Source organism: Microchirus variegatus, assembly GCF_963457635.1.
Source record: "Microchirus variegatus genome assembly, chromosome: 18".
Lineage (NCBI taxonomy): Eukaryota > Metazoa > Chordata > Actinopteri > Pleuronectiformes > Soleidae > Microchirus > Microchirus variegatus.
In genome coordinates, this window is record NC_139819.1 from 542,398 (window position 1) to 567,107 (window position 24,710).

At 41.4% G+C, this 24,710-nt stretch overlaps 1 protein-coding gene across 1 annotated transcript in view; it reads right to left on the bottom strand.

The window, feature by feature from the left end:
• unc5db (unc-5 netrin receptor Db) overlaps positions 1-24,710 on the bottom strand; it is a gene marked incomplete at its 3' end in the record, with an annotated part of 251,619 nt that overhangs the window by 102,352 nt on the left and 124,557 nt on the right. Inside the window, exons 3-4 of the mRNA XM_083905089.1 lie at positions 12,894-13,037; positions 11,169-11,272 (exon numbers count right to left, since the gene is read on the bottom strand). Coding sequence (XP_083761215.1) covers positions 11,169-11,272; positions 12,894-13,037 — 248 coding nt within the window. The remainder of the gene's footprint in view (positions 1-11,168; positions 11,273-12,893; positions 13,038-24,710) is intronic.

Below are 24,710 nucleotides of genomic sequence, written 5' to 3' on the forward strand. Positions count from 1 at the left end.
CTAAAAGGGTTGATGGATGGATCGCCGGTAAAGTATGGACACAAATATAAAAAAAATTATAATACACATCATGACATAGTAATCCTGTTTCACATTCTGTATCTTTGACTGTTCAGCGAAATGTTTGTCGTCAGGATCCAAGAGTCTGGACTTTAATTATGTTCAGTATTAATCCAACTATGACATAAATGAGTCAATAAGCACAGGCTGTAAAGATGAATGTCATGTGACCAGTGATCATGTGACTTATTTTGAGATAAAACGAGGTACAAAAATTAGGCCTATTTTTGTTGTGTTTTTAATTATACTACAAATAACTTAGTTTGATTATTTCTTTTTTATGTAAGTTTACACGTATTAAAGGCTGCCAAGTCGAGGACTTCTCAAGTACTTTCCAGGACCTGTGTGAACCCTGTTTAAAACGTAGTTTATATATATAAAATGCATATATATAGCTAAAATGACAAATTTAATTAGATGGAGGGAAAAGAAGATCAGCCCGACATGTTTTTCTAAAACGTGGCATCCATCACAGAAAAAGTCATATCAAAGTGGTCAACCTCTAGTAATTTCTGCCAGAAGACTGAATCACACTGAAATGGATGAAAACTGGGCCATCCCCAGCTCGCAGGTTTAGAATAATATCAATATTACTGACATTAGGACAAGTCATGTGAGCTATAGTGGACTATTCATAAGATAAAGGATGATAAAAGCAACAACAGATGAGTATTATCATTATTATCTTTCTGTCTTCTTGTCCATTCTTTCCCCTCTTTGTCTTCTCCGTTCTCCATTTTTCCTTTCACCGCAACCTGTCCAGGCAGGTGGCCGCACATCTTTGAGATTTCTTCTTCTGTTAAAAGGGAGTTTTTCCCCCTCCACTGATGCCTCATCGTGTGAATTGCTGGGTTTCTCCACTCTCTCTAATATTGTATGATATATTGCCTTGAGATAATTTACTTTGGTGCTACAAATGAGATTGAATTGAGCGCGTTATCGGTATCAAGTATCGGTATCGGACGAGGAAAAAGTGTCACGGATGCCTCGCCCTCGTGTGGCCTCACATCACAGTGAGTCATCAGCATCTCTAAAAGATTAGGAAAACAAATAGAGACGAAGGGACAGAGTCTAATTTCTAATGATTAAAGTCGTCCGTCACTGAATGGGTGACACGAGTGGTGGCATCCCAATCCACTCCCACACTCCGCCGCCTCCTCCTCCTCCTCCTCCTCCTCTGGAGTCTTCATGTATTCATCTCAATTTTATCCTGGGAAATTTGTGACTTGAAAGAGGCAATTAACGCGTGGCACGAGCCGCCGCCGCCGCTGCCGCCCCCCTCGCAGTGGCGTTCGAGGGGGGAACCACGCCGCACATTAGCTGTCTGTCTGCTGCTAAACAGCCTGTGGGGGCAATGATGAAAAGAGTCACCGAGCAGAAGGAAGGAGAGCGAGAGGGAGACGGAAATAAACTAAAAACCAGAGGGAGACATTTACACCAAAGAGAGATGAAGGAAGAGAGAAAGGGAAAAAGATGAAGGCACAAACATAAATTGGCTCGACAAGTGTGTGGCAGAGGATGTGAGGAATGAATTGCCTAATTGGAGCATTTGTTTCAATTAGCAAGCGGTCATCAGTGTCAGTCTTGACAGAGGGCTTTTATTTTTTTTGTGCAGGACCTCACATCAGAGCGTCCCTCGCTGTGATTTCATTACCTGCACTGGCCCTGAAGGTCACCTCCTCCACCACACACACACACACACACGCACACTGCTCATTGAGATGACTGTTCCCTGACGATTAGACGCTGAGAAATGTGCTGGTTGAGGGCCAATTAGGGGACAGAAGAGCAATGTAAGTGGTGACATCACAGCCATCACAGAGACTTATGAGGAAGGTGCCAATGGAAGTCCTTGCCGTCGCACACACGTTTGCCTCGGTCTAATAGCCATTTGACACAGTTTTAGTTTAGTGGCATGACTCAACATGCAACCAGACCGTCTGCTGAGTCATGCTTGGACCCAATATTGAACAAATAACAGTTTTTTCACGTCCACATGTGCAGAGGTGTGTTCTGCTGTGGTCAGTACAGACCCTTAGCATAAAGAAACCCCAAGAACACGTCCTTTTTTGGTCCATGGGCTCCGTAAACTACCATTCAAAAGTTTGGGGTGACTTAGAAATGCCCTTATTTTTTGAAGGAAAAACACTTTCTTTTCAATGAACATAACATTAATCGGAAACACACCATACATTGTTATAGTGGTAAACGGATATTCTCGCAGCAATCGTCTGGTCTTTAATGGAATATGTTATTATTTTAGAGTCTGTGGGGGACAATGGGGAGTATTGGACGTTGCAGTTTAAAACCAACCTGGCATCATTGCTATGAGTATCAGTTGTCCATTGGGAGCCCCCCCCTTCCAACTCAGGGCACTAGGCAATTGCTAAGTTTGCCCACATGACAAGATCGCAAACCTCTGGAGGGAAATCATGAAAATTAGGGTGAAGTATGCACGTGTAGAATGCTAAAATGAATTGGACCCTTGTGTAAGTCATAAATAAAAAAGATATGAAGCGGAATTCTGCGGAACGCGGTCAACATGACCCAGCCTTGAGATAAAAATGAAGCATGATTTCCTTCTCTTTTGAAGAACTCTCTTTGTTGAACGACAGTGAAGTTGGCATTGGTCAGAAAAACTTTTTTCCTTTTCCTATTCAGTTTTTTTTTTTCATCAAAGCAATTACACGGATTAAGAGTCTCTGTCTGGTGATGCTCGAAGACCTGAGGACGCAACGCAACCCACTTAATGTCTTATGAGAAGCAACACCTCACAGCACACGGCTAATCTACTTCACGGATTCTACCCGTAAGCCAATCGGCCACATTTATTTTTTTTGTCTGGTTTTGGAAGTCTGGACCACTTTAAACCCACATTCTGGAGGTGACATTTCAAAAGATGCATCTTATGGTTTACCAGCCACATTGTGTGTTCAAATCTAAATCAATTCCAGTTAATTAGACATCAGATTTGACGGTTCATATTCATCACCAAACGTGTCTTCATGCTCATCAAGCATGCACGCCGATGCCTTTATGCAAACGGAAAAAATGTCCTAATTGTGAAACCACTCATTACTGAAGTGGGAGATGAGTCAGAAACGGAAGCTGTTGTAGCAAATTTGTTGATTAATCTCAAGACGACGGCTCTCAAACTTCAGTGATTTCATTTGGGCTTTTGACATCAACGCTCTGCGAGAAGCCGTGAAAGGAAGTCACGTGGATAGCGATATGTACATTGTCACTCACGTTGCATGATATCGAGAGGAGCACATACTAAAGTGACACAAATACTGAGTCACATCAACTGAATACAATCAGGTTTGAGTCCAAGCGTCGCCTCAGTCTGACCGCTGTGATTTGAAATCGTCTTTCGTGTCACTCAAACACTGGTGATGTGACAGACGGCCATGACTGCAGCACCACAATCCTGCAACCGTGTGCCGCGACTTGACAGGGTCATCGTTTGGAAGAGTGACACGAGGTACTTCCTGTTTCCCTGCATCTCACATTTAATGTGGTTATTTCAGATAGATTGGTCGCGTCTGGACACAACGTCGGTTGGATCAGCTTTAGATATGTGTGACACAAACAGTCACTGGATTTGAACAAAAGGAACTAACAGCCTTAGATCCCCACAGACTCTTTAAACTCAACCTGGACATGTACATAGATGAGTGAACCAAGGCAAAAATGGTCGCATTACAAAATTTAGGTCACGTGGAATGTAGATCTTGACCCCTTATATTTAAACAAGGGTTTTAACAAGGCATTTGAGTGAATTATGTGGATTAAAAATGTCACTATAAATGTATTTTTAAAGATTTAAACCAATAGAAATGTTTAAAATACGCATTCCACGTGCATTTGACTTGAAAACCTACAACGGCAGACACTTTAAACTCGTTGTGAATCAACCTGGAGATACTAATATCTACTAATAAGCGTTTTTAACACGGCTTTCAAGTGAATTAGGTGCATTAAAAACGTCACTATAAATGTATTTTTAAAGATGTGAACCATATGCAAAACCAGCACTTCTCACGAGCCCCAGAATCCATGTAAACCAACATGAAAATGGGCAGATGGCGGAATTTACGTCAGGCGATAAGTACGAATTGACCGTTAATATGTAAAAGTTATGCACTACAGTTTTAACAAGGCTTTAAAGTGAAATATACGGAATAACCGTGGCATTTAATTGGGCACCTAAACATTTTGTTTAAACCATTGGTTCTCAAAGTGTGGCCCACGGGCCAATGGCAGATGAATTACAGTTGATAGTTTTAATCCAGGAGCTACTAAGCTTGTTAAATGTTTATTGGACATTACTGGATACAGACCAATAAGTGTTAACTGTAGAACTGCAATCTGGTCATCAAAATGATTACAAATGGGATTTCTTTCTGTTTATTTTACCTTTTTTTCCTTTGGCGGCCCTCAGTCCAACGTTGGGTTCCTAAATTGGCCCTCAAGTATCAAAACTTTGAGAACCCCTGGTTTAAACCCTGTGCCCGTAAACGACCTGACACGCAATTGATTTCAACATTTGCAATTAACGGTGCAGACACAGCCTGCCTGAGAGGACCTCGGTGCGAGCACAGCCTCGGACGGCAGCAGACGCTTGATATCTCGGCGTGGCATTGCAAGTTCATACGAACAGCAAGTCCAGCAGCAGGAGAGCGAGCCGGAGGGGAGATATCTGCGGCTCAGCTGTGCTCGCCCACTCTGGAGGTTAATCAGAAAAGATGAGCTGGGAAAATAAAATGGGTCTGTGTGGCTCCCTCCCAAATGCCACCTCTCCTCCCCTCCGAGCGATGCAGCACTGCATTGCTATTCCACCCTGATCTGTCTTGTGTTAACAAAATAAATAGAGGGGAGCTCCCGGCTACAGCGCGCACACTGGAGGTGGGTTTAATTGCTTGGCTTCATAACGAAGCTCATCATTCGCTCTCTAGGAGTCTCCGTGTGACCTATAACAACGGAAGCATCGTGGTGCGGATCGGGAAGTTGAAACAAAAGCAGTGAAAGAAGGCGGAGGGAGTGAGGGGGCGGGAACACAGTTAAACGCCAGCTTGTTTTTGGAGCAGCACCTCGGTGTCTTTGTGAGGCTGAACGGAGAACAGCTTGTATCACTGTGCAGAAGCATTTAGTTGATTCCCCTTTGAGCCGCAGCCCGGGCTGTCTACCTGAGCCACTGTAGATCAAGGGGATTCATCTCGGATTAAAGGCTTTCATTCAGGGAAGTTGAAATTGCCTCCGCCAGGTTCGGCGCTGTTCATTTCACACTTTCTCTCAAAGAAGCCTCTCAGAAGAAACTCATTATACAAGGTTCTCATGGACCCGCTTTCTCCACCAAGAGTTAAAAGATCCCCGTTTGCATTCGCGCCGAGTCGATGCGCTGTGATGTCAAAGTGGAGGATTGGTTTCAGATCAGCCAAACAAAATTACAAATAAGACGTACATTGCAGCTCCCGCTCTTTGGCTTCAGACGTGTGAAAAGTATTTTTTCTAACAAAGCACCCGAGACTTTTAGGCTCAACGTGTGTTTACGTATTCATCTACTGTTTGTGTTGAAAGTGCAGAATAATAACTACATTTAACTTCAACATTCAAAGGTAACTAAGACACTAAAAAACATTGTTGTTAAATTGTAAAAGACAAAAGAATCTCAACTCTAAACAACGCTGTATTTTTAGGATGCACTTGGTATAAAAAAGCCTGAGAACCACTGATGTAGAGAATAATAATGCATGTAAATTCAAGTGTGTGATACGAATACCAACTCGCCCACGCTTTTAAATTAATTTGATGTACTTTCAGCATTGATTTATTAAGTAAAAAATGATCGATTGCGACAATAGCTGCTGGCCACAGTTGCTTTACTCTGTGTGACAAGCTTCTCCTACACGTCATTAAATCCCTGCAGCTACATGAATCTTAATGAAGCTGAAGACTTCTATTCCTGCAACATACAGTCTTTGTCTTTTATCATGAAATGCCACAAGAGGGAGTTTGTCATTCCAGAACCTTTACAGTTAACAATATACATAATACTGTAAGGTACACTTTACATCGGAACTGGGAGTGACGTCATGCCTGAGTTCCAGATACGTTGATAGCATGACTCTATATGTTTTTTTTAATTTATTTATTTATTTGACAGAACAAATTAAAAGTGAGCTGAAGACATCCAGGACATGGAGCTCCAGAATCACCACAGTTACAAAAATCCCTTTCTTTTCTTAATCTCTCTGATGTCTGATGTTTTTTTCTTGACTACATCTCAAGTGCCATTTTTTTGTGCTACATTTTTATTTTGTACAACTATTGTGGCACATTCGGGGCAGAAGTGATTTGGGGAAGCAGTGACCTGAAGACAATGCAGAGGTGTGTGACAATGACGCTCCTGCAGCAGATATGACCACTCAGGAGGTAAGAGCAGCCTTTTTCCTCTCTGTTTTTAGGTGCTGGAGAAAAGAAAATAAGTCTAGTTCATGTCACAGCACACTGTACTGTCATGTAAGGTTTGTGGGTATTCTACAAATACGGTGTGTATATATTTATATAAAAGAAAAGGTTGATGTTACATGTACATGGAAATAGGGATTGTTCTGCACTTACTGGCCACTGTAGCAGTTGGTGTGATAGTCTTGCAACACATTAGATTACATGTTTTTTGGGAGGAACGACCATCAATGATATTAGAATTTAGACAAGGTTAACCCAAATTTAAGTCCATGTGAATAATAACATGAAATGTTGTTTTCTTGGCTGAAATTGTGTGAATCATAAAAAAATACTGGGTGTTACATTTTCAGAATAAGTGGAGGCGAGTCATGTTCCTCTTTTAAACTTCAGGTTATCAACACTTATTTTTTCCCAAGGCTTTCACTACAGTATGTGGTCCAAGATTGGATATTGCATATGGGAACAGTCATGTCACAATCCACTATTAAAGTAAAATTTTAGTGACATAATGGGATGGGGCTCAGTGTTGCCTGCCTGATTGGTTTAGTCGGTAGCATCTGTAAATGCTGGAGAACCACTGCTCCAGAGCTACATAACACCCACAATTCAATAGGCTCCATTTGTCTCCCAATTTAGTATAGAGTCGTCTCACAAATATGACATTTTCTGTTGCCGATGATGCATGAAGAAAGGTTTCATGCATTCACATGAAAGTCAAACGCAAGACACTTGTCGTGATGGATGTGAACCATCAAATCTGGTCTGAAATATATCACACAATTGAAACGGAACTGAGCAACGTGGCGGAGTTCCAAAAGGCCTAATGTGCTGGAAATGCAGTTCCTCAAAACAGCTGAGCCACTTTCCTCATAGAAATAAAGACTTGCTGAGTGGAGCACACGTCCCTCTGCTCTGTGTCAGAAATAAACCACCGTCGCCGCACGATACAAAATGATTTAACTGTGAGTAACTGGAGACTCATTAGCTCTCACACTGACACCCTCGCTGACAAAGGTGATTCCCAAACACACTCTCCGGAAGAAGCGGTGTTTACACTTCACTCCAAACCACAGACTCGCCGCCTTCTGTCAGAGAGGGAGAGAGTCTGCGCTTCCTGCTACAGCAGCAGCAGCTGAAACCTCACACTCACGGACGCCATCTCAATATTTCAGGGGCGAGGTGCGCTTTAAAAATCGACGGGGCTGAGGAAATCTGCCCCTGCACCCTCTACATTATTCACTCCCGTCTCTCGCTGCCGGGCTCATTTGTGTTGACAAAGGATGAGACGGGCGATTGCGGTTCCGCCTGTACCGCTCACATTCAACTATTTTTATCCCTCTGTGGATTCTGCCGCGCTGGGATGACATCACTCCTCCACCTCACTGCTGAATCATCTATACGGCGGCAGGGCCGGAGGTTGACCTCCAGCAGAGGGTTCGCACGGCGCGGTTGGACATAACACTTTTCAAGGACTTTTTCGGGACCAATTCCCTCAAATTCAAGGACCGAATGTGCCGGCGCAGACTAATAAGGCGGGAGGGCGACTTGTAAGAGCCGCTTCGTCCATGGCTTCCACTTTTATTGAGACAGAGATCTTGGAATTTTCATTTCCCAGGCATCGTGTTGTCATTTGCTCTTTGCTTAGCTTTACTCGCTCATTGTTCTGCACGGAATCTCACGTCACATCAACGGCAGAGAGAGACGCCGCTAGCAATTAAGACTTAGTAGGTGGCGTCGTAACAAACAAGGGAGACATTTTACCTAAATATCAACGTAAATGTTGTCTTGCACAAAATTCAAGCACTTTCGATGAGACGATATTATTGTGTATCGTCTCATTGAAAGTACGATAAAATATTGAGTACAATATTTTGTATGCACACTTTGAAATAGGATGAGAATAAAATACTTTATGCAGGGTTAGACATAGTTGCAATAAAACAGATTACAATAAACTGGTTAGAAGCTTAAATGCCATCTATTCATAATTGGAAAGTGAAACTGAAATATGTACAAATTGATGACTTTTGGGGATTTTAGGTGAAATAATACTTGCTTCTTTCTGCTCTTATTTCTCCTTCAAAGATAAACTATACACATGTCAAAATTAATTTGTATAAACCTTAAAGTAAACAATAAAATAAAAACTAAATAATAAAGAAATCATAAAAAATAAATCTTCTGAACATGATTTGCAGTTTACACAAAGCAATTATGATTTTTCCATATTTCAGACGCGTGCATGATGCATGCAGGTCTCCTGGACGCACGTTCATCCTGATTTAATGCTGTTGACGCGATGACAGCTGTCAACAGTTAAATATAGGCTGTCACTCTTCTTTTTTTTTTTTTTTAAATCTTCAGCTCACAGGTTTTTTCTCTCTTCTCTTCGCTGTTAAAACACATCATCGCACAGACAAATTACAAAATGAAATGTGTGCTGATCGGCGTCTGTCTCTGTCTTTCTTCTTCCCCCTCATGTTAGGTTTATTTTTTTATTCTCTTCCTCTAAATGATTGGGACATATTTCTCTTTAGGCTGACATCACGTGATGCTGAGAACATCAATTCAACGCAGACAAACAAAAGGCTGCAATACATTTTTATTTTATCGATATTGATTGATTTGAATTATTTTCCCAAATAGTCAACCAACTATGGAACTTGAGAGGGTTTGTCCTCTTTCTCTGTTCTTAATATCGAGGAAGTCCTGGGTTACATGAGAGTAGGATAGTCGTTGGAAAAAGGGACAATCTATTGTTTGAAACGTTGTCCATGTGTCTGTGTTTTGACGATAAGGCTCTTGTGCCTCAATTCCAATGTGATATTTTGTAAAAAATGAGCAGATACTGATTCTGAAGAGGAAACCACCAACATTGAGTCAGTAGCAAGGTTTTTCTTGAAGACATCTCACCCATCTTCAGCCATGCATGTTCCTTAGGGCAACACCTGACTTCCAGACATCAGGGATTGCTTGAAGTTCAAATTCTGTCATCCTGGTTCTGAGAAACCCCAAATACCCAATCATCCTGGCTACAGCTCACATGCTAATAGAATATGAGGTTTCCAATCGGGCTCTTTGGCAAATACTTCCACCTCATGGATTATTCTAATTTTTATCCTACAGATCTAGTCAATAAAACAAAGCAACTTCATTCCCTCCATTGTGTAACACTTATTCTTTGTGGAACTGGAGCCACAAAGCCAGCTGACGTTGGTAAGACGCAGTGTTTACCCTTGAGAGGTAATTAATGTACAGAGACAAACACCCAACTCACAGTCACACCTAAGAGTCTCCCAATTAATCTACCCCAGAAAACATGTGGACTCTGCACAGGAAGGCACAGTTCACACACGTTTTTTTAAATGTCAGACACCAATACTGATATCACAACCTTGAGTATTGACTGATATCTTGATCAGTAGATACTTTTAATGTCAGCACTTGTGATATTTGGGTCTTTTTGGATTGCGATTGGGCTTAAAGTTTTTCTTTTAATGACCATATCGACTCATCCTTCTTGCTCCGAGACAAAAGTTGGAATCATGAGGTTGTGATAGTCTACAAATCTACAAAGTCTAAACCGTGCAATTCACACCCAGGAAAAGACTTTGCAGCGATTCCAAACTACTGAGACATGGATATTTTAGATGCACTGATGCAACACACCTTCACATATCTGCTATGTTCTTGTTGCAGAAACCCAATGATGAGCTTTCACTTTGTGACTTTTTATGTCTTTGCCGATGAGCAGCAGTGGACGCTCCTGCTGGATCGATATATATGTATATATATATATATATATATGTGTATATATATATATATGTGTATATATATATATATATATATATATATATATATATATATATATATATATATATATATATATATATATATATATATATATATATATATATATGCTCCCTTAAATCAGCCTCCAAAACTATAATTGGACCATTCGCTGTGTGGCTTGACCCACTTTAAGCCAGATGTTTCTCGAAATGTGTCCTCCCGAGACACGCAGGGCTAATGATGCTATAAATTGAAATTGGAAAGAGAATTTCCGACAGACTTTGAGTTCGTCTATATCTTAGTGATGTATGATATTGCTTTTATAGGGGATATTTGGTTGAAACTTATGCTGTGAATCTCCCGCATCGTAGCACCAACACTGCTCAATGTTGCTGGTGCCCAACTAAGACTGTTCCAAAGATCATTTTTCAAACAACAAAGTTCGTATGTTGTAGTTTAGCTCTTGGCGTGCAAGGTTTTCCCTTTCTTTGACAGATGCTACACACGATGCTGCTCAAGTGTTGCTGCAGCAAAAAAAGAAAGGTGTAAACGTGCTTTGAGTTGCTCATTAATTTCCCCGACAGTCAATCAAAGAGCAGCGTACACGCTCCACCGTTCAGAATAAAATTCCTGTTTACCAGCGGCAAAGTTTGTGTGGACTTACCGCTGGTATCAAGCACAAACAACATCAATCTCGGAAAGGTCAAAGCGGAGCTGACAGTATAGAATCGACAGATTGAAGAGAGTAACTACAGCCGCTCTGATTCTGATCTTTTCAGCTCAGCGGGACTATAACCTTCTCGCATTTCAAGAGGAGGAGGAGCGAAGAGAAAGCGGGGCCTTACCTCTGCCATGGGCACTCCCTCCGGAGGGCGACAGTGCAGAACGATCATCCCATTGATTGGCACCTCCTTCCCCTGTGGGTCTTGCTCAAAGTTTTTCCTCAGGTCTGTGTGGGGAGATAAGAGGCAGCTGTCAGGTGTCAAGTGTTACGGTCAGCCTGGTCTGAATCCTCTTCAGTAGCAGCTAACACTCCAGCGCGGCCCCAGCTCTGCACGTCCATGACCTTCAAAACCCGCTGCAGCTGATACAGGATAGAGAGAGGATCCAATGGCCCTGTGCTGGCTAATCTGTTGACAAGGTGGTTTGGAGGATACACTGGGTAGAGGATGTCGGCGAGGGTTGCTCTGATCTTCCTGTTCATTCGTGTGCATACAATAGTGACAGATTCAATTCTGCCCGTTTTCAGAATGGCCTTTGATAGCTTACAACGTCGCCATTGTCCTCTGAAAACCTTTAAATGTCAGCCTTTGGAGGGAAACAGGATTGTGCCTTTGAAATTGCAGCAGTGGTTATGAAGAGGGGTCATAAATCCTCAGATCATGAGCGATTCCCTGCATATATATATATATATATATATATATATATATATATGTTTATTTAAAAAAATGCAGGGAAGGAACTCCATAATTGTGCCTGAAAGGTTGGTTCAGCTGCAGGTAGATAAGTGCAAACAGTTATAAGAATCCCAGAAGATAAAGATTTTAACATCTGACATTCTTGCTTTCTTTCAAGGACAAGAAACAAACACGTGTGCTTTATCTTTTGCTTTCTGTGCAGAACTATATCAGAAATTCACAAGAGAGGAACGGTTTTTAGATAACGTAAACTGGCCTTTAGCTGTTAGCCAACGGTGGCTTTGAATAGCTTATTGGGTCCAAATTATAATTGGACAGCATTTGATTGCAGTCATTGATTTTGTTTTTGCCTCACTACTGATAAGCCCGATGTTGCTTTTGATAAGATTATATCAGCATGCTGTGCTCACACAGTGTGCTCCAGAACAAAGCAAGGATTAGGTTCCGTTTCTCCTTTCAGTATATTAAAGCATCGACACTGTGAACTGTCTGACTGACAGTTCTGGTGACTCACCATTTTGTATCTAAAGGTTCAACAATCAGGACAAGAGGTGAGACTGCTTCATCCTGGACCACAACATCTCATCTATCTCAGTCACTGGTACTAGTGATGGAGACCATTAAATCCATGGGAAAATGTTTTCTGACGTTATAAGCAGTTGAGTCACTCCCTGGTGCTTATTCAATGTATGCCCACTTCCTATTTGGCTTCAGGAGGACACCAAAACAAACAACTATTTTTTTTTTAATATACAGTCTAGGCTAGAGAGTTTCCTGTGACTTCCAAAAACAGGAAATTGGGCTGAAAATTGTGGAGTGAGAATGAGGCTCAAGGGAAACCATAATAATGAAAAACAAGAGGAGGGGGAAGTGTAAGACTGTAATGGATCATTAAATCCAGAAGGAGGCAGTATGCAACATTATGGATTCTTAAAATACTTAAAAAAAACTCTTAAGAAGAACAAAGTTGAACACAGAACTTGCAGTTTTTGTCTTTCAGACTGACACAATTCTACTGTATATTGCGCACGTCAAAGCTACAACTTCTGGCTATTGAAAATAAGGGCAAAGACAAACACCGAATGATTAGACGATTCACTTTATACAACAATTGTCCTCCATCTGTGACCCTAAACGTGTTCCCATACTTACAGGCAATGCGCACAGTAGCCTTGCGGCTCTTGGAAGTACCCAAGTGGCTCCAGGCGACACATAGACACCAGTAATCTTCAGGGCCGTGGAAATCCTCCACCTGCTGACGGGAAACATTGATCATCACCTCACGCACCCTCAGCCCTGCAAAAAGCAAAAAAAACATCAGATAGTTAGCAAATTCATATACACACTCTTACTCTGTCATTCAGAGGTTAAAATTCCCCAATATTGAGGTTGACCTTTGAGTTATGAAAATCAAAACCAAGTGTTGACATGGAAGTCAGTTGCAAAACAACTGTAATGAATGTTAACCATCAAATCTGATCCGTTTTAAATCCTAATTGAACAATGCGGCTAGAAACGTGAAAATAGCCTCAGACTGCAGGTTGTAATGGTCGATATGTGACTTCATCCATCCATTTCCTGCCACTTAATCCTCGACATGAGGGTCGTGGGAGGAGCTGCAGCCAATCCCAGCTGACACAGGGCTAAAAGCACTGGTGACAGGTCACCAGTCCAATCATAGAGATGAATAAACATTCACACCTATGGTCAATTTAACCTAATCCCCAGTCTGTATGTTTTTGGACAATGGGAGGAACACTTAAAACGCCCCTTTGTTGAACTAGGACACAAACTGGTGAGCTTCTTGCTGTGAGGCAAACATGCTAGGCACTGTACCACCGTGTAGTCCCAATACAGCAGGTGACTGAATTTAGATTTTTCAAATGGAATCTGATTCAGTCAAGTCTCAATGAAGCCTTGTAAATGTGGTAATACTAAATTCCAGTTCATTTAGTCTTGACGACACATTTCGCGTCTCCGTTTTAAGTCACATGCAGAATGACAGCTGAGCGGAAAACTGAAAGTGAAAAGCCCCACATTATACTGTAAGTAAAGGTCCTTAAAGGGTTAATCAATACCCCGATACTTCTACAGGCTTGGTTCACTGATCAATGGGTTTTACAGGATTAGCCTTGCATAAGTTCTTAGAAAAGGCTGACACACTTCCTAAATCAGAGCTTTCTCTGTCTCTCTGCTGACTTCTGAGAGAATCGCTACTGAAATTGGCAGAAGCTCGGTCCCCCGGGGGTTTTCCCCCCTGTATGTTCTGAGCGCTCAGCGCTGCTAACAAGAGGAAAGCTAAATCAGCTGTAACAGATTTAGCATTAATGATTCGGACTACACTTAACGGCTTCAAACAGCATATGTAGAGAGCCTGTCATGCGAGCAACACCCTGACAATATATTCCATATTATATAGCACAAGATCCACGCCAAGACGGCGTGTTGTACAATACTCTTATTACACTGAATGCATTACAGAAAAAGGAGAGAGTAGCAACACGCTCCAAGCCCACAGTTGGATTTGTTCGTCCGCCTGTCACATGGCCTTAGATGAGTGGACAGAACCCATATTTAATCTGAGTCATGGGCTAATAGCCTGTCACATGTGTTTTCTCACATTTCTTGCAGACTTCAGGCCTTAAAACCCACAGCTGGATTCAAAGCCGAGGGGATGTGCAATGTGCCTGTGACTTGCAAAAGACCAAACTGAACCCATGGCGTCTGAATCTTCAAGGCTTTTGTGCATCCACCACCTCTGATAAATAACTCTTTAATCAGACACGCTCACACAAAAGTCAAACAGCCTCATACTGCGGCTGCACAGCTTGTGAAGCACTGAGCAGACTTTGAAATGAATACCAATTAAAGCGCGTTGAATGGCAGCTGGGCTGCAGCGAAGGATCCACGCTGCGGTTCGTGGTAAAATTAAGAAATGGAGAACATTACATGGCAGGCGGTCTGCACTGAGCTGGGTATAAATGACAGTGAGTGGAGAGTGGGCTTTTTCTTGTTTGTTACACCAAATTATGCAATCATAAAAATTTCAGGGTGAGCGTCTGTGTTTTTTGAGACGAATATTGTTCAAATCATGACTGACAGGCCTGACTCACACACATAAAGGTTGCATTTAATCCTTCTCCAAGAGTCTGTGAACCCCCCCTGCTATGCTTCAAAATCCAAGTAAAGCACTAAAAAATACCTCCTGTGACTTTATCACTTCACAGGAAAATGGATTACTCACCACCTCACTCAATTAGAATGATTAAAAAGTAATTAAGTGTTTAAAAATGAGGATTAAATCATGTAAAACTCAGCCACATTCTCTGCTCTGAAATGCTGGAGCTTGCAGGGACTGAAGCCACTGAATGTTTGTTTTAAAAGGTCTGGTATCAAACCACTGAATGGTTTTTCACCATTTTCACACCGTTTAACGTAACGTACAAAAACACACGTAGAGCTGGTTTAGCTACAGTTCTGCTCTCTATCGGTCTGCTCTGCTGATATCTGCATTCGTTTGACTGCATTAGTCTTTAACTGATAGCGACATTTAGCTAACTACTTAGATAGCTAGCTCAATACATAGCTAGCTATTGCGATAGATAGATAGATAGATAGATAGATAGATAGATAGATAGATAGATAGATAGATAGATAGATAGATAGATAGATAGATAGATAGATAGATAGATAGATAGATAGATAGATAGATAGATAGATCTATCCATATTTCGCCAACTACTTAGATACCTAGCTCGAAACATGTATAGTTAGCCATTTCTATAGATAGATCTAGCCATCTATATTTAGCAAACTACTTAGATAGCTAGCTTGAAACATATAGCAAGCTTTTTCGATAGATAGATCTAGCTATCTATATTTAGCGAACTACTTCGATAGCTTGCTTGAAACATATAGCAAGCTATTTCTATGGATGGATTTAGCAATCCATATTTAGCAAACTACTTGGATAGCTAGCGCAATATATATAGCTAGCTATATATTTAGATAGATAGATCTATCTATCCATATTTAGCTAACTAGATAGCTAGCTCGCCACATAGCAAGGGCGATATATAGCTAGCCAACTGTTTCGATAGATACATAGACCGACAGATAATGTTGATTGTTGAATGAAGGAAACCATGAGTCACTCGGATGAAAAACTAAGTATTTATGCTTTAGGAAAGTTATAAAATGGGTCAGATTAGACGGAACACTGGAGGAAGGTTAAGAGGAGCAGTAAACAATGCTGCGGCTCCACAGTCGGTGCTTCCTCGTCACAGTCCCCTGTAGAGAGTGAGACACCGGCATAATTCATAATTACTCAGGCAGTGGCATACTTGGCAAGTGACACGCTCACGTGGGGGCAGAAGAGACAGCAGAGAAAATATTGACTAATGAGTTTCCGTGATGCCCTAAAAAGTGTGACACTGTGGTTTATAGAAGAAAACGAAGAAGATGGAGGAGGCGAAGACACAGAGAGAGCTTTTCTAACTCGGCGACACATTTCTCCGAATCCAAACCGACAGGTGGTTTTTTTGCCGGAGAGACGGAGACGAGTCGTGCCACTGTGTCATCCGTCAGCCCGATATTTGTTTATCTGCAGAGTAATGTTGACGGGGCTCATTAGAGGAAACCACTTGATCTGCTGTTCTCCTCCTCACTCGCCTCAGTTTCCTGACTCGCTCGTTTCTTTCATTCATTCATTATAAAAACAGCACATTCACTCAGAGAAACTCTGACAAAATGACTGCAATAAGAACAATGTTTTGGGCGAGTGTTGCTGCTGTAGCTTTGTTTGAGTTTATCTTATTGTGAGTTTGGAGGATTTTAATAAATGCGACTTCATCACTGATCAAATCAGAGATGTCCACTAGTGATGGGACAAACTAAAAAAAAAAGAATCCTGAATATGAAAAACAAAGGTAATATGTTTGTGTCCGACCGTGTGAACACGGCCTTGTGACTCATTTCTTGCTGTGATGGTTTCAGCTTGATTGGTGTAAGTTCAGAGAGAGAAATGAAACTTCTGCCTCATATCAGCGCTCTTCTCCTTCTCCGTCTCCATCTCCACATATTTCCTTTGCCCCTCTTCAAAAATGGGAATAGGTTTGCAGTCCCATAGATCAATATTAGACTTTTCAGAAAATGGCAATTTCTACCCAATGTACTGGCAAAGCTGAAATACTGCTCCAGTGGCTCTGAAGCAGAATGAAAAGTCGAGTCGAGAGTGAAACTTTTCTCCAGCCTCTCTGGAGAAGCTCTGCCCTCATTTTAGAGGCAGAGGTTTAATTTAAATATATCCGTGTGGATTTCATGACTGTAATTCTCAGTTTTGAGGGTCAGGATTAAACACCGAAGTGAACACTGAACTTTTCGGCTCAGTTTTTGTTGGTACAATCCATTTAACAAACTCATTACACCTACACGTAGAAAGTTTTTGCTCATTTACTGACTTCATTTGTGTAGATTCTGACTTTTTCTGAGGAGTGTTTTATATGCATTTTTTAAACATATTTTCTTCCCGTCTTTGCAGACCAGATGTTCCCGACAGCACAAATATTGTTTTTCGGGTTTTTATTTTTATATGTGGACAGGATTATTTTTGAAAACAGAGCAGGAATATACCTCTATTTCCCAAAACACCCACCTACAGCACATGTGGACTAGGCCTAAAAGTCTACATAATAAATATGAGAGCAGAAAGAAACAAATAAACTTTTACAGTTAAGTTCAACGTTAGGTTTTTGTTTTTAAATTGATTTCAGGATAGTTTATAAATTCGGATCTGCATCTAAATCAGCTCCGTGGTTTTTATTTTATTTTTTTAAATCACAAAAACAGGTGGCAAACGGGACTGAATTGGCCCCAACAAAAAAAGACGAGCGGGTTGTGTTGCTATTCCTGCAAACGCGGTTGCCACGGTAACCCGCACACGGATCAAAGGAAGGTGAGGGGCGGGAGCCTGCTGTGTGCACGGCTAGCCGTATAGTTAGTAATAACTATAATTATTCCTGCGAAATTGGTCGGATTGAAACAAAAACTCAATCTGATCACATTTTTCGCAAAAAAAAGTGTTCGTCTCACATTTACTGCCTGTACGCAGACGCAATAAGAATATTTAATAGAGATATTTAAGACGGACAGCCTCAAATAAATTTACGGCACGACATAACGGCTGTCACTCAACGAAGCTTTAAAAATGGTCTGACCTTTTACACACACCTTCTACACCGCCGCATAAATTCTCCGGCCGGCTCTTTTTCACACATTATATCATTAAAATATCACCAAACCTGTGCTACTTTTGATTTGTTTTGAGAATGAATGAATGGATATGATGCTTCATTTTTGTTTTCCCATTAACGATAGTACCTGGTATGTCCATGAATGTCTTTATTACATCATGATTCTAACCCTTTAACACCTCAAAATGTCCGTCTGGACTTTTTTGCTCATTTTAACCATAAAACCAACCAGAAAGTTATCCTGTGACGAAGTGGTTTTGGCCATTTTTCCAGAATAACTTTCAATATCTCTTCAATATTCAATATACAGTTTTCTCTCTTGACCAGAATGTCTGTATCAGACCGATATCAGTATATGCTCCAGTTTACGATATCAGGCAAAGAACACCGAATAAAAACAGATCATTTTTACCAGAGGTGAATGGCAGCTGGAGGACACTCCCACTATGAGAGAGAAAAAAACAACAACCTTTCCCATCAAGCACCAACACATGTTCTGTTTGTTTATGTTAAACGGGCTCTTATCAGCATGTTCCTCTGATAAACCACCAACTTTTGTGTTATCTCCTTGTTGATGCTTTTCAGGAGCAGTGCAGATCCACACACACACACACACTCAATGGACAGGTGCTCTTATCTGCACTGTAGTGGTCGACTGCACAGCGAGTCTGCATACCAATGAACCTGCGCTCCGGTGAAATCACGGCCACTTTATTTATCACGCGTTGCCACAGGTTACGTGTTCGTTTGTGTAAAAATGATAATGATATTTTTAGATGTGTAGCGCGCTACGGCTTTGACTTGCGCAACTGTAGTTTCCCCACGGAGCTAATGAACCCTTTAGCGGCAAAATATTTATGACATATTCTTGTTAAGAACCCACGACCGAACATATACATGTTCGGTCGTGTATATACATATACATATATATACATATATATATATACACACATACATATATATATATATATATATATACATATATATATACATACACATACACATACATACATACATACATACATACATACACACACACATATATACACATAAAAAAAAAGTTAAGTGCTGAGGCTTTGCTCAAAATTAAATCTCCGGTTTCAGCCACTCTGCACACGTTTATATTGCATAAAGCAGCAAAATGTTTGCACACACACACACGAGGCTAAGCCAGTGGATTCTTTTTCCCCTTCATCTTTTTTCGTTGGATGGATATTTGATATATCTGATTCCTCCCAGAGAAGAGGAACCTTCATCTCGCAGCTCCATTAGGGCTCTATGCCCGTTTTTCCTCTGTAACCAGAGACGCCCCAAACCACAGCCGCGTCTCCGTGAAACGAAACCCATTTTCAAGTCTGCGTGAATGTGAAATCAAGCCCCGACAAAAACCCCCAAACACACCACTAACAACTGACACGTCTTGTGGTGCAGAATACAGAGGAAAATACTGCACGGACGACGGTTAGAAAACAGCGGCAATTAGAAGTGGAGTCCTTTTGTGTTTCTGCCCACTCAAGTGAAAACTCATTATTAACTTCAGTATTTTTAAGTGAATTGAGTCGAGGAGGTGTGAGAGGGCGATCATTAGCACCATAGTTTGTCTAAACTGCACTTGAATTTGCTGCGTTTCCTTCCACACGTGCGACTCATTTTGCTTCTACACTGTGGAAAACAGTCAAGTGAAAAGGTGCAGAGTTTATATTCTGTGCCGTTTTCTTTTCCCCGAAGCCAGAGTCTGTGCTGTCACACTCAGGTGTGTGCGCCTTGTTACTGATTCCGTTTGTAGTTCTGCACAGACGGAATCGCAAGGTGCAGCTCAGGTGTGGAGAGTGTGGAGTAAAAAAAAAAACTGCATCTCTACTTTTAGTTTTAGCCATGTGATGTTTTAGCTCTGATGTTTCTATCAGGCAGCGCAGTGTGAAGAATCAGCGATGAGGGTTAGCACCTCCCGTTTCTGAGGATACACACTAACCAGCCGCTTTATTAGGTACACAGGGCGCCTAGTAAAGTGGCAGCAGTGGCACCCGATGTGGTCTTTTACTGCTGTTGCCCATCTGCTTTATGGACCAATGTGTGGTGCGTTCAGAGACGCTCCACTGCTGTTGCCAGTCTGGTCACTCTCCTGTGACTTCTGGCATCAACAAGGCAACGTTTCCTCCCAGAGAAACTGCAGCTCAGTGGGTAGAACATTCTCTGTAATCTCTAGAGCTGTCTGTGCGTGGAAATCCCTCGAGATTCAGCAGTTTGTGAAACGGTCAAACCGCAACTGTCTGTCACCGACAATTCAACAACAACCACTCGTTCTCATTCTGAGGTACGGTTTGAAGAAATTCAGAAATGAGACATTTTATATGAATAGGCATAAAGCTGAAAGAGCGTACCTAATAAAGTGGCCGGTGAATGTAATGCTGTGTATCGTGTATTCCTTTCTCATGACCTGATGTTCCCAAGTGTCACAGAAGCTTCCCTCACAGTCTACTTTATTGTCAATAAATATGAATTATTTTTCCTCAATGTTATATGCATTCATACTCTACTCACACTATAAAAGATCTTTATCAATCCCGAAGGAAATTCTTGTTCCAGGTTGGTGCAAAATTGCAAAAACTACAATAATAAAGTATAAAAATAACACTAACAATATTAGATAAGATTGCAAAAAGAACATCAAGCTGATCTCGGGTAAATCATTGGTCACCTTGAACTTAATTGGACCTTTGACCTCGTTAACTGGACACTGGAATTTAAAAGTATGTCATCCAGATGTGAGCATCAACAATGGGACAAAATGGCTGCCACCATCGGGCCAGAAGCATAAACATGGGAACGAAAAGGAAAAGTTGGATGAAATGTGAATTTATAGGGAGAAATCTCTACAAGGACTTGTGTAGAGTGCACTAAGGATAGGAGAGGAGAGGAGGTGGCAGTGCACCTCAGGTGCTACCCGACATTACCAGAAGATGATGAATGAGTCAGCACTGTATCTTAACTTATCTCATTAATTGAAATACCCAGGTTCGATGTCACTATATTGTATCCGTATAAGACTAAAATCCCCTTAATTGCAACCCTGGGGTCTACTTCACCAGTGAATCGTGGAAAAAAAAAGTATCGGACGGATTGTTGTTGCCTCAGCAGAATCACAGTCCCTGCACTGGTGGAGGAGCCTGAAGGTGAAGCTCACATATGCTAATGAAGTGGACGGTGTCACGACGGCCAGAGATTAAGGACAAAGAGCGAGAAACTACTCGCCGACAGGAAGTGGAGCTGAGTCACGGTGAAGAAGCATCTTTCACAGACAAACACAAAGCCCAAGGTCCTTCACGGAACAGGACTACAACCACACCAGTGTCAGATAAATTAAATACCAGGGATAAATACTAATGAATTAAAGCAACACAGATGCAGATTAAAAAGATGACTCTTTCACACACAAAAAAAGCCAACGATAGCCAGGTCCTGGTGCAGTGTGTGGAACTTTATGAGACGCATAAGAAACATTTCCAATAGCAGCAGTGAAGGACCTGCAGGAACCGAGCTGAAATACAGTATAATAATAATAATAGAAAGAATGAAAGTCTCTGATGGTGAGAGGAGCGAGGACCTTTTTAAAGTTTTATAGACAACTAAACTAACTTCAAAAGTCAACACTGAGAGCTGCAGGTACGATAAAGTCCAACTGAGATGATTTTATTCTTCCGTTTGGAGCTTCATTTGTGTTGAGGCGTCAGTGTGTGTGTGTGTGTGTGTGTGTGTGTGTGTGTGTGTGTGTGTGTGTGTGTGTGTGTGTGTGTGTGTGTGTGTGTGTGTGTCATGAACATTTCACAGCAACAACAACAACGTTTTCAGGGGGTTTTCACACTCATGAATCCCCTTCATAAAAAAGTGTTAAATAGAGCAATAAAAACGTCCTAAAATAAGAAAAAGAATCAGAATACTTATTAATCCCTGGGAAAGAAATGATGATGTAGGATTTACTGGATATCAGCTATTGATAAGTCTGGATGTATGGATGGATGAATGTTTGTATGTATTAATGTATGGATGGATGGATGGATTGATGGATGATGGATGGATGGATGTAAGGCTGTATGAATGGATGTTAGGATGTATGAATGGATGGATGCATGGACAATAGATGGATGAATGTATGTATGTATGTATGTATGTATGGATGTTGGATGAATGGATGTATAGATGTATGGAGGGAGGGATGTATGGATGTGTGGATGGATGAATGTATACGGATAATGGATGAATGTATGGATGATGTATGGATGAATGTATGTATGGATGGATGGATGTATCTATGATGTATGAATGGATGAATGTATGTATGTATGTATGTATGAATGGATGTTTGGATGCATTTACAGTCAGTGTTTAGAACAGTTAACCTTGATCAGGCTCGTCAAAGTGCAGTACAACTACGTGGACAAACCCATTTTGTCTGTACTGGCATCTCTGTTGACCAATCAACAGCCTGCAGTGTTGTCTAGCTCCGCCTTAAACTAAACATATGTATATTTTGCAAAATTCAAGCCCATTTCCACTATGTACCGACATGTGCAAAGTGAGCAAACACCGGTGCAGCCACCATGGAAACCACAGACAAACCACCAGAATAATAACCCCCCTTATGCGAGGTAGGTCACACTAAATCCATTTTTCTTACCCTGTATTCTCTGGCATGTGTTCCAATAATTACACAGCATGGTCATGAGATCATCGCTAAAACAACAAATCACAACGGTGACCTGTAAGACTTTTCCACAGTGCTGTATATATAATATCATAAAACCTTTACAGCCCACTCCTCATCTCTGGCAGCAAACATGCTTTAAGGCTAAATAAAAATCATCACTTCCTCTTTTTCCCCACCCATGAGTCTATATATTGTTGGCATGAAAGTGTGTGTATGTGTGTGTGTGGTGCATTGTTCGGGGCACATTCGGTTAACAACCCCATTAACTGGCTCACAAAGCAACCCCCGGGGCAACGATAACATCAATCCCGGCTTTAGAGGCCATTATGTTCGGGGCCCGAGTTATGCACGCCGCGCTGGGGAAGCGAGGTGAGGCGGTGGCTGGAAGGGCAGCGAGGTGTCACCGCACGTTTGTCAAGCCCAACCCTCTGTCCACCCGCTGACCCCACCATGACCAACACACACACACACACACACACACACACACACACAAGCTCCAACAAGCACCTGCTCAGCAGGAGAGGACTGTTTACCTGCTAAAGTTAGACACAACACACACTCACAGCTACAAATAAATACACCAACTCACAGCCAACACCCACTTCTGTTAGAGTGCTTATGAATGCAAATACCGTATGGAGACAGCCAATCACACGGTAGGGACTGAATATGCATTTAAATATGTACTACTATATCTATATTCAGGTTAAGATGACCTGCTGGAGCTCAAAGTGAGCTGCAAACTAAGGAAGAAACGTGATTTAAGTGACTCTGAAGGTGTCATAATTGTTGATCTTAGACTTTATTCATCACTTTATGCAGTTTGATTTGCTACAGAACCTAGGATGAGCTATTTAGGGTAATTTTCAAAATCTTTCAAGGACCTTGAACCTTTTTCATGGATTTCAAGGATCCATGAAAATCGATGGCAAGAGACATTTTCCTAAACATCAACTTCACTTATTTCTTGCACAAAATACAAGCACTTCCAATGGCACATAGGGTAATTTTCAAAGATTTTCAAGGGTCTTGAACCTTTTCAAGGATTTCTAGGACTCATGAACATCGATAGCAGGAGTCATTTATCTTAATATCAACTTCACTTCTTCCTTGCGAAAAAAATATTCAAGCACTTTCAATGACCCATGTCTTGACAGTAATTTTCAAAAACTTTCAAGGGCCTTCCACATTTTCCAAGGATTTCAAGGACTCATGAACATCGTTGGCAGGAGACATTTTACTTAAATATCAACTTCACTTCTTTCTTGCACAAAACTCAAGCACTTTCAATGACCCATGTCTTTCAACAGTCATTTTCAAAAACTTTCAAGGGCCTTCCACATTTTCCAAGGATTTCAAGGACTCATGAACATTGATGGCAGGAGACATTTTACTTAAATATCAACTTCACTTATTTCTTTCACAAAATTCAAGCACTTTCAATGACCCATGTCTATTTAGGACCATTTCCAAAAACTTGGGAACCCTGATAAGTGCATATCGCGAAGTAAAGAACCAGCAGGCAAACACACACAAATAACCAGATGGCTGACACACAAATCGCACATATCTACCCAAAAATACTCACCGTCCACTCCTGTTCACCCACACACACACACTCACATAAACCACACACCGTCACATGGCCTCAGCTCTGTCGACTCTCTGTTCACCGATGATAACACTCACACTCTGGAGGTAAAAAAAAGGGAGGTCAGCGACCCTCGTCCCCTCTTTTCTTCCACTCTGTGTGAACCTACTCAACTCTGCGATTCTGCGTGGAAACATATTTGTGTACAGCTCAGACTCAGGCCTAATCGCCAGATTGCTCTAAGGGAAACTTAACTGCCTCAATTAAAATCGCATAAAAGAGAATGTGCATGTCCTAACAGCATAAATATGTCCTGTCTTTACAACAAACAAGGATAAAGAGTCCCCCCTCTGATAGCAGAGCAGGTGGATGCTGTTTCTCCTCTTTAACTCCCGGGTTGGAGGCGGTAATCACGACGATGG